Source organism: Coregonus clupeaformis, chromosome 1, assembly GCF_020615455.1.
Source record: "Coregonus clupeaformis isolate EN_2021a chromosome 1, ASM2061545v1, whole genome shotgun sequence".
NCBI classification, from domain to species: Eukaryota; Metazoa; Chordata; class Actinopteri; order Salmoniformes; family Salmonidae; genus Coregonus; species Coregonus clupeaformis.
In genome coordinates, this window is record NC_059192.1 from 20368384 (window position 1) to 20384720 (window position 16337).

The 16337-nt window shown below is 42.1% G+C and overlaps 1 protein-coding gene across 1 annotated transcript; it reads left to right on the forward strand.

Moving 5' to 3' along the window:
• Nucleotides 1-10170: 10170 nt before the first annotated feature.
• Nucleotides 10171-12094, forward strand: LOC121566730 (dexamethasone-induced Ras-related protein 1). Its single transcript, XM_041876661.2, has 2 exons — nucleotides 10171-10809; nucleotides 11036-12094. The coding sequence occupies exons 1-2, from the start codon at nucleotides 10536-10538 to the stop codon at nucleotides 11560-11562; spliced, it is 801 nt and encodes a 266-aa protein (XP_041732595.1). The 5' UTR covers nucleotides 10171-10535; the 3' UTR covers nucleotides 11563-12094.
• The last annotated feature ends 4243 nt before the right edge of the window (nucleotides 12095-16337 follow it).

Sequence of the window (16337 nt, forward strand, 5' to 3'; positions counted from 1 at the left end):
AAAATGCTGTCAGTTCCACATTAAATGCAACCATGTTTCACACACATAAGTTAACAACAGCAAGCGGCTGCAATAAAAAACACATTTCCACTCACCAGATGATGATAATTTGAAACTTAACTTCTTGTTGAAAGTTATTCTTCAAAAGGGAGAAGCTAACAAATTAGCAACAACATCCTCTTTGATAACAACTGATGCACCTGTTGCAAACTAGCCAACAACAAAAGCTAGCTAGCTAGACCGTAGGAAAACTACTGCTCGCTATTGTGCAGTGACCTGTTGTTCTTCAAGAAGGCAGAAGTTTTTGTAAAAAACTGTCCCACCGAATAAGTGAAAATCTGATTGGTTGGTTCCACTGTCACTCCAAACATTTTCCCTAATAAAGTTGAATGGCAGATGCCTTTATCTCTAGCGTCTGATGGCCTAGCCTATGGCTGACTTACAGTTGAAGTTGGACATTTACATATCCCTTAGCCAAATACATTTCAACTCAGTTTTTCACAATTCTTGACATTTAATCCTAGTAAAAATTCCCTTTCTTAGGTCAGTTAGGATCAGCACTTTATTTTAAGAATGTGAAATGTCAGAATAATAGCAGAGAGAATGATTTATTATTATCAGCAGTGTATCAAATACTTGTTCTCCCCACTGTATATATATATATATATATGTGTGTGTGTGATGGGATGTATAGACATTATGGACAGTATGTGAATAGAATATATATTCTATCTGAAGAATACGTGGATAGAATAGTATATGTACAGCAATAGTTTAATAGGATGGCCTTGACTAGAATACAGTATTACAAATGAAATGGGTAAAACAGTACGTAAACATTATTAAAGAGACCAGTGTTCCATGTCTATGTATAGTTGAAGTCGGAAGTTTACATACACCTTAGCCAAATACATTTAAACTCAGTTTTTCACAATTCCTGACATTTAATCCTAGTAAAAATTCCCTGACTTAGGTCAGTTAGAATCACCAGAATGTGAAATGTCAGAATAATAGTACAGAGAATGAATTATTTCAGCTTTTATTTCTTTCATCACATTCCCAGTGGGTCGGAAGTTTACATACACTCAATTAGTATTTGGTAGCATTGCCTTTCAATTGTTTAACTTAGGTCAAACATTTCGAGTAGCCTTCCACAAGCTTTTTTTGGCCCATTCCTCCTGACAGAGCTGGTGTACCTGAGTCCGGTTTGTAGGCCTCCTTGCTCACACACGCTTTTTCTGTTCTGCCCACACATTTTCTATAGGATTGAGGTCAGGGCTTTGTGATGGCCACTCCAATACCTTGACTTTGTACCTTGACTCCTTAAGCCATTTTGCCACAACTTTGGAAGTATGCTTGGGGTAATTGTCCATTTGGAAGACCATTTGCGACCAAGCTTTAACTTCCAGACTGATGTCTTGAGATGTTGCGTCAATATATCCACATAATTGTCTTTCCTCATGATGCCATCTATTTTGTGAAGTGCACCAGTCCCTCCTGCAGCAAAGCACCCACACAGCATGATGCTGCCACCCCCGTGCTTCACGGTTGGAATGGTGTTATTCAGCTTGCAAGCCACCCCCTTTTTCCTCCAAACATAACGATGGTCATTATGGCCAAACAGTTCTATATTTTTTTCTGAGGTCTTGGCTGATTTCTTTTGATTTTCCCATGATGTCAAGCAAAGAGGCACTTAGTTTGAAGGTAGGCCTTGAAATACATTGTTACGACTTCCGCCGAGGCTGCCTCCCCTCCTTGTTCGGGCAGTTTTCGGCGTTCGTAATCACCGGCTTACTAGCTACTGCCGATCCCATTCTCATCACTCCACTTATCATGTCTTGTCTTGTCAATCACACACACCTGGTGCTCATTCCCCTAATTAGTATGTGTATAAGTGTTCCCTCTGTTCCCCTTGTCTTTGTGAGTGATTGTCTCATTGTGAGAGCGAGTAGCTCGGTTGAGCTACTCTTCCATTTGTTATTGCCAAGGTGGAATATTTCCCTTGTGATAGTTTCGTTTTGATGCTGGGTGCGTTTTATATATGTAAACGGAATAAACTCTGGAATTCTGTGTTTTACCTCCTGCGCCTGACTCCTTCATTCACACCTCGTCACATACATCCACAGGTACACCTGGAATTTTCCAAGCTGTTTAAAGGCACAGTCAACTTAGTGTATGTAAACTTCTGACCCACTGGAATTGTGATACAGTGAATTATAAGTGAAATAATATGTCTGTAAACAATTGTTGGAGAAATTACTTGTGTCATGCACAAAGTAGATGTCCTAACCGACTTGCCAAAACTATAGTTGGTTAACAAGAAATGTGTGGAGTGGTTAAAAAACGAGTTTTAATGACTCCAACCTAAGTGTATGTAAACTTCCGACTTCAACTGTAGCTAGCTACATTTCCTCTCCAGAAACAGCAAAGAAAAATCCTGATTAGATATTTTTTTCTCTTCAGTGTTAACCCTTTCCTTTCCAACAAAAACAGAATAGATCTGGTTCGAGTCCAGGCTCTGTCGCAGCCGGCCGTGACCGGGAGACCCAAGGGGCGGCGCACAATTGGCCCAGCGTCGTCCAGGTTAGGGGAGGGTTTGGCCGGCACTAGCGAATCCTGTGGCGGGCCGGGTGCAGTGCACGCTGACACGGTCGCCAGGTGTACGGTGTATCCTCCGACACATTGGTGCGGCTGGCTTCCGGGTTAAGCGGGCATTGTGTCAAGAAGCAGTGCGGCTCGGTTGGGTGGTGTTTCGGAGGACGCACGGCTCTCGACCTTCGCCTCTCCCGTGTCCGTATGGGAGTTGCAATGATGGGACAAGACTGTAACTACCAATTGGAAACCACGAAATTGGGGTAAAAATTAATAAATGCAAATATAAAATATAAAATAAAAAAACAGAATAGATCAAATCAGAACATCATTGAAAATAATAATGTAATTATAATTATTATTATATTATTATAATCATTTTTTTGTAAATCCTTAGCCTTTCTCTGAAAGTGGAGAAGGCCCATTGTTCCTCACTATGTTTGGGTTAGTAATAATTTATAGAGTAGCTCTATTTTCCCTCAGCATGCATTTCTTCAATATATTGAATGTCTAAAGAATCCATATTTTGTTCTGAAATATGAACACAGAAATACTGGACATTTTGAACTCTTATTTTTGTGGTGATTTGACAACATTTCAATCATGGTCTTGAATTGGACTAGCATTTTTCTAGTCTCGGTCTTGACTCGGTCTCTGACCCCTTGTCCCCCTCCCGGTGTTGGTCTTGACTCGGTCTCGATTTTCTCTGGTCTTGGTCTAGAATAGGTCTCGCTTTAGGTGGTCTCGAACACAACACTGACTGAATTAAATATTACAACTACTTTTATAAAAAATATTTTAAGACAGCCTTAACACCTAACAAACACTTTGTACAATAATGCCTTTAAAGAAAACACTTCAATTTCCTCAACTTGTCATTGGCTCAACCATTGGCTCAATTTACCCCATGGCCATTGGCTCAACTTAACCCAAGGCAAACATTTTGACTATATTAGCCCACACAGTTACAAGGATGCACTTTCACGCTAGGTTTAGGACCTCATATTGAAGCTTATAAAGACCCCAACTGATGTATAGAACAGTCTTTAAATGATCTACTATGGTTTAGATACAAGCATAATGAACCCTCTGTCGTACACAATACATTAATTTGACTGCGTGAAAATCCGTTTTTTGGACCTTACTTGCTTACCACTTTTTCTGTGTGGTTTCTTACTTCACAGACTCCATGAAATAGTGACCTCTTCCTAAATATTTGGTCAAATTATTAATTTTGTGTATGGTTTCCTAGAAACAAGGGTGGCTCAACTTACCCCTTTGGCTAAACGTATCCCACTCTCCCCTATTGTGTTGCCTGGTCTGTGAAGCGGGGAGTAGAATGAAATAAAATGTGTACATCGACATATTTGTCCAGACTGCATCCACACACTGATATACAACGGTCGGGTCTAATCCTGGATGCTGATTGTTTAAAACCGCATTCCAGTCGGTGTCTATTCCACAAGCTACCACCAGCTAAAGCTATGAGGTTTAAATGCCTATTTACTCTGTTCCATCTCACTGCGCAATCCACTGTCTCATCAGCCCAGCCAGGCAATTTATAAACTTGTTCTCCACTATAATAATAATAATATAATATGCCATTTAGCAGACGCTTTTATCCAAAGCGACTTACAGTCATGCGTGCATACATTTTTTTTTTGTGTATGGGTGGTCCCGGGGATCAAACCCACTACCTTGCCGTTACAAGCGCTGTGCTCTACCAGCTGAGCTACAGAGGACCACATCTAGCATCTAGACATTATCTCCCATTTATTTTAGACTAGCATTTGATTTTCAACAGCGGAGATTTGTATAAACCTTGCTGTCTGTCTCTCTGACATTTGCAACATTGTTTCAATATTGAAATTCGATCTCCAGCTGTCCCATAGTAATGAACGTGTCGGGGAGTCGGGACAAGTCTGTGAAGCGCAAGTAGAATGAAAGAACATTCGTACATCGACATATTTGTCCAGACTGCATCCACACACTGATAGTAACTCCTTAGTCGGTACAAAGCGTCTCAGATTAGGAGTGCTGATCTAGGATCAGGTCCCCCCTGTCCACAATCATTGTATTCATTCTGATCTAGAAGGCAAAACTGATCCTAGATCAGCACTCCTAATCTGAGACACTTAATGAATACAGGCCCTGGTCAGTGGAATGTAGCCTAGACTGAGAATACGGGCAGGCCAACAAACCAGGGCCATAACCAGGGTTTGAGTTTTTGTGAGGTCTGGACATTTTTTGAAAGTTGAAGGTAATTTACTGCATTTCTATAAAATAAAATAAAACTTTAAATGCTATTTGGAGAATAGCAAAAACAAGCTAAATGAATCTACACCGTGGCTGCTGTAAGTTAATTCACCTCAGTCGATCTACAAACACATAGCCTATTAGCTATACAATTGTAATGATATACCCCTGAAAGGGGGGGAAATATGAGAAATGATTCACACTGACACTTAGCATCATCAGCGACGAAACGAAAACATATGATATTTTTAGAACGGTACTGTTTGCGTTTTGATTACATTTGAATGTCGGCCTATAGGGAAGATAGGCCATGTGGAGATGTTCATATTGAAACACATATTCTTTTTTAAAGTTCCTAACTTGTTTGATAACTTTAGTAGAGATTTTCTCAAGGCACCACGGTCCTAAGTTTGGGAACCACTGTACTAACTTCTGTCTCTGCTTGCTTCCGCTCTCTCTGTCTCCTTTGCTCCCTCCTGCAACCATTGCATCCTGCTTCAGCCTTACCACTAAGTGCCACAACACTGTCTGTCTCAGTAGCCTGCTCTCTGTAAAGCAAAATTATTATGAGAACTTACAGTGAGGGAAAAAAGTATTTGATCCCCTGCTGATTTTGTACGTTTGCCCACTGACAAAGACATGATCAGTCTATAATTTTAATGGTAGGTTTATTTGAACAGTGAGAGACAGAATAACAACAACAACATCCAGAAAAACGCATGTCAACAATGTTATAAATTGATTTGCATTTTAATGAGGGAAATAAGTATTTGACCCCTCTGCAAAACATGACTTAGTACTTGGTGGCAAAACCCTTGTTGGCAATCACAGAGGTCAGACGTTTCTTGTAGTTGGCCACCAGGTTTGCACACATCTCAGGAGGGATTTTGTCCCACTCCTCTTTGCAGATCTTCTCCAAGTCATTAAGGTTTCGAGGCTGACATTTGGCAACTCGAAACTTCAGCTCCCTCCACAGATTTTCTATGGGATTAAGGTCTGGAGACTGGCTAGGCCACTCCAGGACCTTAATGTGCTTCTTCTTGAGCCACTCCTTTGTTGCCTTGGCCATGTGTTTTGGGTCATTGTCATGCTGGAATACCCATCCACGACCCATTTTCAATGCCCTGGCTGAGGGAAGGAGGTTCTCACCCAAGATTTGACAGTACATGGCCCCGTCCATCGTCCCTTTGATGCGGTGAAGTTGTCCTGTCCCCTTAGCAGAAAAACACCCCCAAAGCATAATGTTTCCACCTCCATGTTTGACGGTGGGGAAGGGGTTATTGGGGTCATAGGCAGCATTCCTCCTCCTCCAAACACGGCGAGTTGAGTTGATGCCAAAGAGCTCGATTTTGGTCTCATCTGACCACAACACTTTCACCCAGTTCTCCTCTGAATCATTCAGATGTTCATTGGCAAACTTCAGACGGGCATGTATATGTGCTTTCTTGAGCAGGGGGACCTTGCGGGCTCTGCAGGATTTCAGTCCTTCACGGCGTAGTGTGTTACCAATTGTTTTCTTGGTGACTATGGTCCCAGCTGCCTTGAGATCATTGACAAGATCCTCCCGTGTAGTTCTGGGCTGATTCCTCACCATTCTCATGATCATTGCAACTCCACAAGGTGAGATCTTGCATGGAGCCCCAGGCCGAGGGAGATTGACAGTTCTTTTGTGTTTCTTCCATTTGCGAATAATCGCACCAACTGTTGTCACCTTCTCACCAAGCTGCTTGGCGATGGTCTTGTAGCCCCTTCCAGCCTTGTGTAGGTCTACAATCTTGTCCCTGACATCATTGGAGAGCTATTTGGTCTTGGCCATGGTGGAGAGTTTGGAATCTGATTGATTGATTGCTTCTGTGGACAGGTGTCTTTTATACAGGTAACAAGCTGAGATTAGGAGCACTCCCTTTAAGAGTGTGCTCCTAATCTCAGCTCGTTACCTGTATAAAAGACACCTGGGAGCCAGAAATCTTTCTAATTGAGAGGAGGTCAAATCATTATTTCCCTCATTAAAATGCAAATCAATTTATAACATTTTTGACATGCGTTTTTCTGGATTTTTGTTGTTGTTATTCAGTCTCTCACTGTTCAAATAAACCTACCATTAAAATTATAGACTGATAATTTCTTTGTCAGTGGGCAAACGTACAAAATACTTTCTTCCCTCACTGTAGTAGTGTATTTTCTGCTCCTGATGAGGTAGTCTCAGTTTAATGTTAGCTTTAGCTCCTTACTTCATCCTTCTAGTGGCTAAGTAATACTAGCCAGAGCCCTTCAACGTTACTGCAATAGAAGTCTCGGCCAGCAGCTAGCCACCTAACTCACTGACATATCTATAAGCGACTATTTACCAGTTGTGCACTCATTCTCTGAGAGTCGGTTTTTGTTTGTTTGGGGGATGTGCAATTCGAACTCAGTCAGATCAAGAATATAAGCATTCTGAGCTTTGATCAACGCTCCAGACCTCAGTGTCCTCATGTGTAGCCTAGTTACAGCCATGCGGCAAACAACTAACCCTTGGGCTCTATTCAATCAGATCCGCTATTTTAGCTGACATCCACATAGCGGTTGTTTTGGCGGTGTCGGAGAGGGAATTGCATAGAGCTGTCAAATCCACAAGTGGCTCCTCCTTATACCTAAACAGACATGCCATTGGCTGCACAGAGTTGCATTAAGAGAAATCCTATGCAGCATTGTTAGCAAGTCCGAACACTGGAATGTAAGATGTAATCTAGACCTTGATTAGGCTGATAGAAATCCTTATCATTTCATTGAATGATTATCCAATTTGAGCGTCATTATTTCTATATAGCCTACACTTTCTCGTTCTGAACTTTTAAGTAGGACAGTGGGGCTTCGTGACAATGATCAAGAGTAGCTGCTCACCAATTTGACAGCTCCGTTACACCTCCCGACATCTCAGCTTGGTCTCATAGACGCAAAGGTTGTGTGTTCGAATTTTATCATGGACAACTTTAACCTTTTAGCTGATTAGCATCCTTGCAACTACTTACTACTTTGAAGCTACTTTGCAACTACTTAGCATGTTAGCTAACCCTTACCCTAACCCTAAACTTAACCCTTTAACCTATCTCCTAACCCTAACTTTAACCTTAACCTTAACCCCTTACCCTTACCCATAGCCTAGCTAACATTAGCCACCTAGCTAACGTTAGCCACAACAAATAGGAATTCATAAAACATCATGTTTTGCAAATTCGTAACATATTGAATGAATTGCGATTCGTAACATATTGTATGAATTGCAATTCGTAACATATGGTATGAATTGACATCCACAAATTAATACATAACATGTCATACTAATTGAATTTTCCCGGATTTACATTTACTATGTTACGTCTACATTTCTATCGCAGAATCTGTAATAGACCCCTTAATTAGCCAATGGTTAAGTAGGGAGTTTGGTGTGGATTCTAACAGCCAGGATTCCAGCATCCTCTCTCCTCCCAAGAATCCCATTAGAGCTGAATAAAGATCATCCAAACTGCAAAATTGATCTTTAGGCTTTACACACCAGCCAGACGAATTGGGGCATATCAGTAAAACACACTATGTGATTGTTCCCTGTGGGAGTCATCGGCCTGAAACTCTTATTGGAGACAAACTAGGAATTGTTGTGTTTCCTAGTTTCATTATGGGGTATTGTGAGGATTTTTATTTATTTAATCAATTTTAGAATAAGGCTGTAACAAACAAAATGTTGAAAAAAGGGAAGTGGTCTGAATACTTTCTGAATGCACTGTAGCTACCTCTCCTCAGCAAACACCACAAAGAGAAAGAGTGATAGCGGTTAGTGCGCTGTTACTGCAGACCAGAGCAATACATTGCAGACCGATGAAAAGGGAAAGCGAGAATAAATTGCAGGGAAAGAGAGGTTCAATTCCTTTTTCCCGTTCTCCTTACAAGCTGTGCTCAACTATTTTCCCCTTTACCACGAACCGGCCATGTGCCTCTGGGGACCGGGCACAATCAAAAGCTATTTGGCAGCGGGGGGGGGAAACAAATCATAAAATGAGGAACTGAGGAGCACTGTGGTGCGAAGCCACATAAAGCCAGTAGCTGCCTGACGCTTTACAGTGGGGATTTTTTTTCAATCAATCAAACTCATCATGGGGGGGTCAAATTGACCTGTTTCTAATATTGGGTCATGACCCCCATCCCTCCGCAAGTGACGTGCCTGATTTAGAGACCTGTGCACCAAGCTCAGGGTCAGAGAGACCCTGGGTAAGTCATCACGAACAGATCGTAGGTACATTGGCTGATTCTTGGCTGTGACCCTAGTCTCAGAGGGAGTTGGGATATGCAAAAAACACATTTCCACCTCATACTTGTGAAACAGGACAAATATAAGCACCCCCTATATACAAGAATGCAAATGTGTGTACACACAACGGCTATGCATTATGCAGCCACACACTGAGGGAACCATCTCTAAATACTGCTTCTATGATTAATGATCACACAAAGCATGTGTTTGCCAAAGCCCCTGTGTGGGTCACAACATGAGTGTCCCCTTGTGGTAGATATTGTAAATACACATAAATGTTCTCTGTGCATAACATCACTTTTATGACAGGCTTCTTTCAACTGGTGCCTTGAATTAAGAGCTATTAAATGTGTTGATACTTTTAGGATGAATTGGACCCGAAAATACTAGTATAGATACCATTGACTTGCATTGGATTTGTGCCACAAATGCTAAACAGTTAGCATTTGAAACAGTGGCCAGGTAAACAAAACCCAAGCATGGATTGCTGTCATACCTTATCCATAGACGGCTTACAGGGTAAGGAAACCAATATGTCCCTTTAACAAAACGTATTAGTGTTAGCTTAATAGTAATCAACTGAGTGCACTGTTGAATAACACTAGGCTACGTTTTGTTACACTTCAATTAAATTAGTTCAGTGCAATGTCTGGAATTACAATTTAATTTCCACCTGTCTGAATGTGCATAATCAAACAAACGACCTAAAACAGTTAAATGGTAAAGGACAGATTGTGTAGACCCACTGCTCTGACGCATAGGAAATGCCTGGTATGGAGAGGGTTATTTTAAGTCACATTATCTACAAGTCCTCATTTCCGTTCTGTAGATTTAGGATTACTAAAGTTGTCCAAGGTCCAACATCATTCCAAACAGAATGTCACAGAGTAGTCTAAATTACGGAAAGACTGTAATTTATTAACAAAGTAATATTGCAGAAAGCGGGCATTACACACAATATTACTAACAATAGATAGAGATAAATATGCGGATGCCCAACTGTCATAGTCGTGTCCATGCTTTGTTTATCTCCGTTTTCTCATGTGCTTTAAGATACAATGCTTAGCTGTCCCAGTCCCCAAGGTAGTTAGTTGGTCACGCCGTTCTCATAGTCTCAGACTGGAACTGAATGATGCATCAGCGGGCACCTATGACATTTTACCTTCTGCTCAATGGAGCACTGAGTACCGTGACGTCCGGAGAGGGAGGGCTCAGCTTTCAGCTTTCAGCTTAAATATCCGGCGCTCTCCGTAGTTCAGACAGACGCAAAAGAGCGGACTGGGAAATACTGAACGATAGCCTACTGTTGAATCCAACTTTGGCTGAATCTATCAAACGAAACGAAGAGTCCGCACACATTGGACTCACTCTACGCAACTGTTTACGCTACTTTATAATCATGATCAAGAAAACGTCCCCTTCCGATAACGATTTCGATATCCCGGCGAAGAATTGCTGTAGGATGGTGATTTTGGGATCCACCAAGGTGGGCAAAACAGCCATCGTGTCCCGGTTTCTGAACGGGAGATTCGATGAGGAGCAGTACACGCCGACCATCGAGGACTTTCACAGGAAACTGTATAGCATTAAGGGAGATGTATACCAACTGGACATATTGGATACCTCAGGCAACCACCCGTTCCCTGCTATGAGGAGACTATCCATACTGACAGGTAAATATTCCATCTCCAGTTATTGCGACTCAAAACGTGCATGTCCAATAGCAATCTACAGTCGTGCATTTTAGTAACCTCAAGGGTGTGTGCACTGTGCGCGCATTTTGCATTGGCTGCACAACGCGCCACATGAGCCATTACGCATGGAAATACTGTAGCCTATGTCAATGTGTTTCTTAGAAGCTCTGATACTAAATGCGTTGCTCCTCTTATTTCCCTTCAGGTGATGTCTTTATCCTGGTCTTCAGCTTAGACAACAGAGACTCTTTCCAGGAGGTGCAGAGGCTCAAGCAACAGATAGTTGAGACCAAGTCGTGCCTGAAAAACAAGACCAAGGAGAAGATTGACGTTCCTCTGGTTATCTGCGGAAACAAGGGCGACCGGGAGTTTTACCGGGAGGTGCAGAATGAAGAGATTGAGCAGTTGGTGGCGGGAGACGACCAGTGCGCATATTTTGAGATCTCAGCCAAGCGCAACACCAACGTGGACCAAATGTTCCAGACCCTATTCACCATGGCCAAGCTACCCAATGAGATGAGCCCGGACCTCCACCGTAAGGTCTCGGTGCAGTACTGCGACATGCTTCGCAGTAAGTCCCTGAAAAATAAGAACAAGAAGAACAATGGAGACGCGTACGGCGTCGTGGCACCATTAGCTCGGCGCCCGAGCGTCCACAGTGACTTGATGTACATAAAGGAGAAGGCGATCGGTGGGCAGGGAAAGGATAAAGAGAGATGTACTATCAGCTAAGACTGTGAGATGAATCTTATAGAATATCTTGAAACCGAAAAGGATGTGCTTCATTTGTGATGCACCTGACAGACGGGGCTTGGGGGCGCAAAGCTGCCCATGCCGCTTACCGTCGCTCCGTAGTGGGGACACTTGAGACAGCGATGCTGAGAGCCGATGTGCTCCGGGCGCAATGACTGTCTAGATTCAGACACTCCGCACACGTGGAAGTGCATGTCCACGAGACTTTTAAGAATGTTACTTTGTTCTGTTAAGAGCCTTATGTGATGTGGCTTAAAATCTTGTGATATTGTTCACAGATGCGTAAAATGCATTGTTTTGACATCTACCTTTACAGACAGGCGAGAAACGAGACTCATGGCGTGTACAATGTTAAGAATATTGTTTACATTTTGTTATACATTTTATAACAGATAATTAAACTTGAATGTTGCTAGCTGAACAATTTTATATTGTGAATGTATATTTTGTGTCAGTCAACTTTTGCAACAACAAAAAAAAAACTGAAATAAATAAATACAAATAATCTGAATCTTCCGTTTCTATATGTTTTTCTTACAAGTGTTTTGAAATGGCCCACTCATCACTACCTACACCAAGTAGTAGGTCTAGAGATCAAGGGAAACTACCTAGGCTAAGTTTGAATTAATGACATAAGCTGCAATGAGCAGTTTAGCATTAAAGACTATTGCTAGCCAAATGGTCCCCTTCCATACCACATGTTTACTGATTGATAAAGAATTTAGCCTAATTGATGTCAGAACTATAATTACCCAGTGATGGAACATACACTACATAGCCAAAATAGCGAACAGCTCATCCCAAAATCATTGGCATTAATATGGAATTGGTCCCCCCTTTGCTGCTATAACAGCTCACAGTCTGCGTTCCAATTCATCCCTAAGGTGTTCGATGGGGTTGAGATCAGGGCTCTGTTATGGCCAGTGAAGTTCTTCCACACTGATCTCGACAAACCATTTCTGTATAGTCCTCGCTTTGTGCACTGGGGCATTGTTATGATGAAACAGGAAAGGGCCTTCCCAAAACTGTTGCCACAAAGTTGGAAGCACAGAATCATCTAGAATGTCATTATATGCCGTAGCATTAAGATTTCCCTTCACTGGAACTAAGGGGCCTAGCCCGAACCATGAAAACAGTCCCAGACCATTTATATTTGTATTTATTATGGAACCCCATTAGCTGCTGCCAAGACAGCAGCTACTCTTCCTGGGGTCCAGCAAAATTAAGGCAGTTATACATTTTAAAAACATTACAATACAATCATAACAGATTTCACAACATATTAAGTGTGTGCCCTCAGGCCTCAACTCTACTACCACATACCACATATCTATAACACAAAATCCATGTGTACGTGTGTATAGTGCGTATGTTATCGTGTGTTTGTATGCATGTGTCTATTTTTATCAGTTTTTTTAATCTAATTTTACTGCTGGCATGAGTGACTTGATGTGGAATATAGTTAAATGTAGTCATGGCTCTATGTAGTACTGTGTGCCTCCCATACTCTGTTCTTGACTTGGGGACTGTGAAGAGACCTCTGGTGGCATGTCTTGTGGGGTATGCATGGGTGTCCGAGCTGTGTGCCAGTAGTTCAAACAGTGCATTCAACATGTAAATACCTCTCACAAATACAAGTAGTGATGAAGTCAATCTCTCCTCCACTTTGAGCCAGGAGAGATTGACATGCATATTATTAATGTTAGCTCTCTGCGTACATCCAAGTGCCAGCCATGCTGCCCTGTTCTGAGCCAATTGCAATTTTCCTAAGTCCCTCTTTGTGGCACCTGACCACACGACTGAACAGTAGTCCATGGGTGCGACAAAACTAGGGCCTGTAGGACCTGCCTTGTTGATAGTGCTGTTAAGAATGCAGAGCAGTGCTTTATTATAGACAGACTTCTCCCCATCCTAGCTAGCTAGTGTTGTATCAATATGTTTTGAACATGACAGTTTACAATTCAGGGTTACTCCAAGCAATTTAGTCTCAACTTGCTCAATTTCCACATTATTCATTACAAGATTTAGTTGTTATTCCTCCTCCACCAAACTTTACAGTTGTCTCTATCCATTCGGACAGGTACCATTCTCCTGGCATCCGCCAAACACAGATTTGTCTGTCGGACTGTCAGATGGTGAAGCGTGATTCATCACTCCAGAGAATGTGTTTCCACTGCTCCACAGTCCAATGGTGGCAAGCTTTACACCACTCCAGCCAACGCTTGGCATTGCGCATGGTGATCTTAGGCTTGTGTGCGGCTGCTCGGCCATGGAAACAGGCGATTTTTACGCAGTACGCGCTTCAGCACTCAACGGTCCCGTTCTGTGAGCTTGCATGGCCTACCACTTCGCCGCTGAGCCGTTGTTGCTCCTAGACGTTTCCACCTCACAAAAACAGCACTGACAGTTCACCGGGGCAGCTCTAGCAGGGCACAAATTTGACGAATTGACTTGTTGGAAAGGTGGCATCCTATGACGGTGCCACGTTGAATGTCACTGAGCTCTTCAGTACGGGCTATTCTAATGCCAATGTTTGTGTATGGAGATTGCATGGCTGTGTGCTCGATTTTATGCACCTGTCAGCAATGGGTGTGGCTGAAATAGCCAAATCCACTAATTTGAAGTGTTTTTAAAGGGACATGCACTTTCCCAGCATTTTTCACCTTTTGCTTAAAAAAAAAAATTGGCCTACATACTAGAATAAATACTTTTTTTTTATAGGCCTACATACTACAATTGTAACAATGTACGCTGTGAGTCGGGAAGCAAGTACAGGGAGTGCATTTAATGATAAATAAACATGGAACAAAACAAGAGTAGCGTCCAGACAGGAACAGAGTAACAGAATCAATAGCGCCTCGGGAAGGAACCAAAGGGAGTGACATATGTAGGGGAGGTAATCAGGAAGGTGATGGAGTCCAGGTGAGTCTGATGAGAAGCTGGTGCGCGTAACGATGGTGACAGGTGTGCGTAATAAAGAGCAGCCTGGTGACCTAGAGGCCAGAGGTGGAGTATACGTGACAACGATAAATATATATTTTTTTATAGGCCTACATACTACAATAAATATATATTTTTTTATAGACTTCTGAGTTCAAAGGTGAACTTTGCACTGTGCAGATGGCTCTCTCCTTGGGGCCAAACACAAACGTGAAATTTCACACAATAAATCATGGAAAGAATATATAGCCTAGAACAGCGGAATTCAACTCTTACCCAATGAGGTCCGGAGCCTGCTGGCTCTATTCTACCTGAGTAGCACCCTGCTGGTGTCCCAGGTCTAAATCAGTCCCTTATTAGATATGGGAAAATAAAAAGAGTGGAACTGGCTTCAAGGTCCAGAGTTGAATTTGAGGGGCCTAGACCTACATGCCTCTGCCCACACCATGGCACAGAAAACATAACAGGTACATGTTATCTCCTACAAAAGAACAGAAACAAGACTTTCCTACCAGATTAAAGCACATACTGTAGTCCTGATCTAAACCGACATCCAACCAGAAACATCTCAACACTTCAAATTCAGCCTGATCCTGTGTATCCTGTAAATTCATACAAAAGAACGGTGACGTATTGATTATCCTACGAAGACTGGGACATGATCTTCTATAACCGTTCCAACAAAATAATCCCCCTGCCTTCTGTAACATTCTGTTCATCCCTCTGGTTTAATGGCTGAAATACATTATTACAACGCTGATTAATATGCACTGTTCTGTCTTGCAGGTGACTGCTTTGTGTTTGCCAATATTATTTAGCGCTCTATGAAGCCTTATCATAGGACACAAGCAGGCTGTACTATTGGCCAACTGCCCAGAACCAATATAGGCCATGTACCATCCTGTATTAAATAGATCTTACTGAAATATTCCAAAGACCACGGTGTCCCAAAATGTAACATTACAATATGAACAGTTCCGGGACGAATTTCACAGCCCCCACCCCCATTTGTACAGAAATGACACAAGGCACCAGCGTCACATTGTAAATATGGATGGGTGTGAATTCCAGGCATTGTGCATACAGTACAGCACCTGAACAATAAGGATACTTCAATGGGCTAGGCCTGTCTAGGAATTTGCTTTGGTATGTCTATCAATCATTGTTATCAGCGAATACTTCAGATAGCATACAAGACTGAGAAGAACAAATATTTTCACAATGAGAATGTTTATTTCTACAGTATGTCATAAATACAACCATACAATCTGCAAAATATATACTATTTAACACCTCTTATCAGCTGTTATTCATGATAATTCTGTTCTCTAACTGCCCTATATTACAGTGGTTCCCAACTCCAGTCCTCCAGTCCCCCAACAGCACACTTTTTTGTTGTAGCCCCAGACAAAAATACCTGATTCAACTCATTGAGGGCTTGATGATTAGTTGACAAGTTGAATCAGGTTTGCTTGTCCGGGGCTGCAACAGAAATGTGCACTGTTGGAGTTGGGAAACACTGCTTATTAAGCAGTCAGTGTGTAACTAAATCGAAAGCAGCCAGGCTATGAATTCACTGAATGATGAACACATTTGGCATCATAAGCTCAGTCTTTTGTAGCCTTGTTAAATCAGACGGAACGCTGCACATACCATTATTTCACTTGTGAAACAACAGTGAAATCTAGTGAAATCAGTTTGGATGACATGCTTCGCCTTTTCAGTCCAGCACTGATAATCCATTCACCATAATGTTGTCCACAGAGGCCCTTGTATTTTTGTAAGACCTGTGTCATGGTGTCCACCAGAGGAGG

What these genes read in the sequence shown, in the direction of transcription:
- LOC121566730 (XM_041876661.2), top strand. Translation starts at nt 10,536, where the DNA reads ATGATCAAGAAAACGTCCCCTTCCGATAACGATTTCGATATCCCGGCG. An exon ending in GAGACTATCCATACTGACAG is followed by an intron (nt 10,810 to 11,035) that starts GTAAATATTCCA and finishes ATTTCCCTTCAG; the next exon opens with GTGATGTCTTTATCCTGGTC.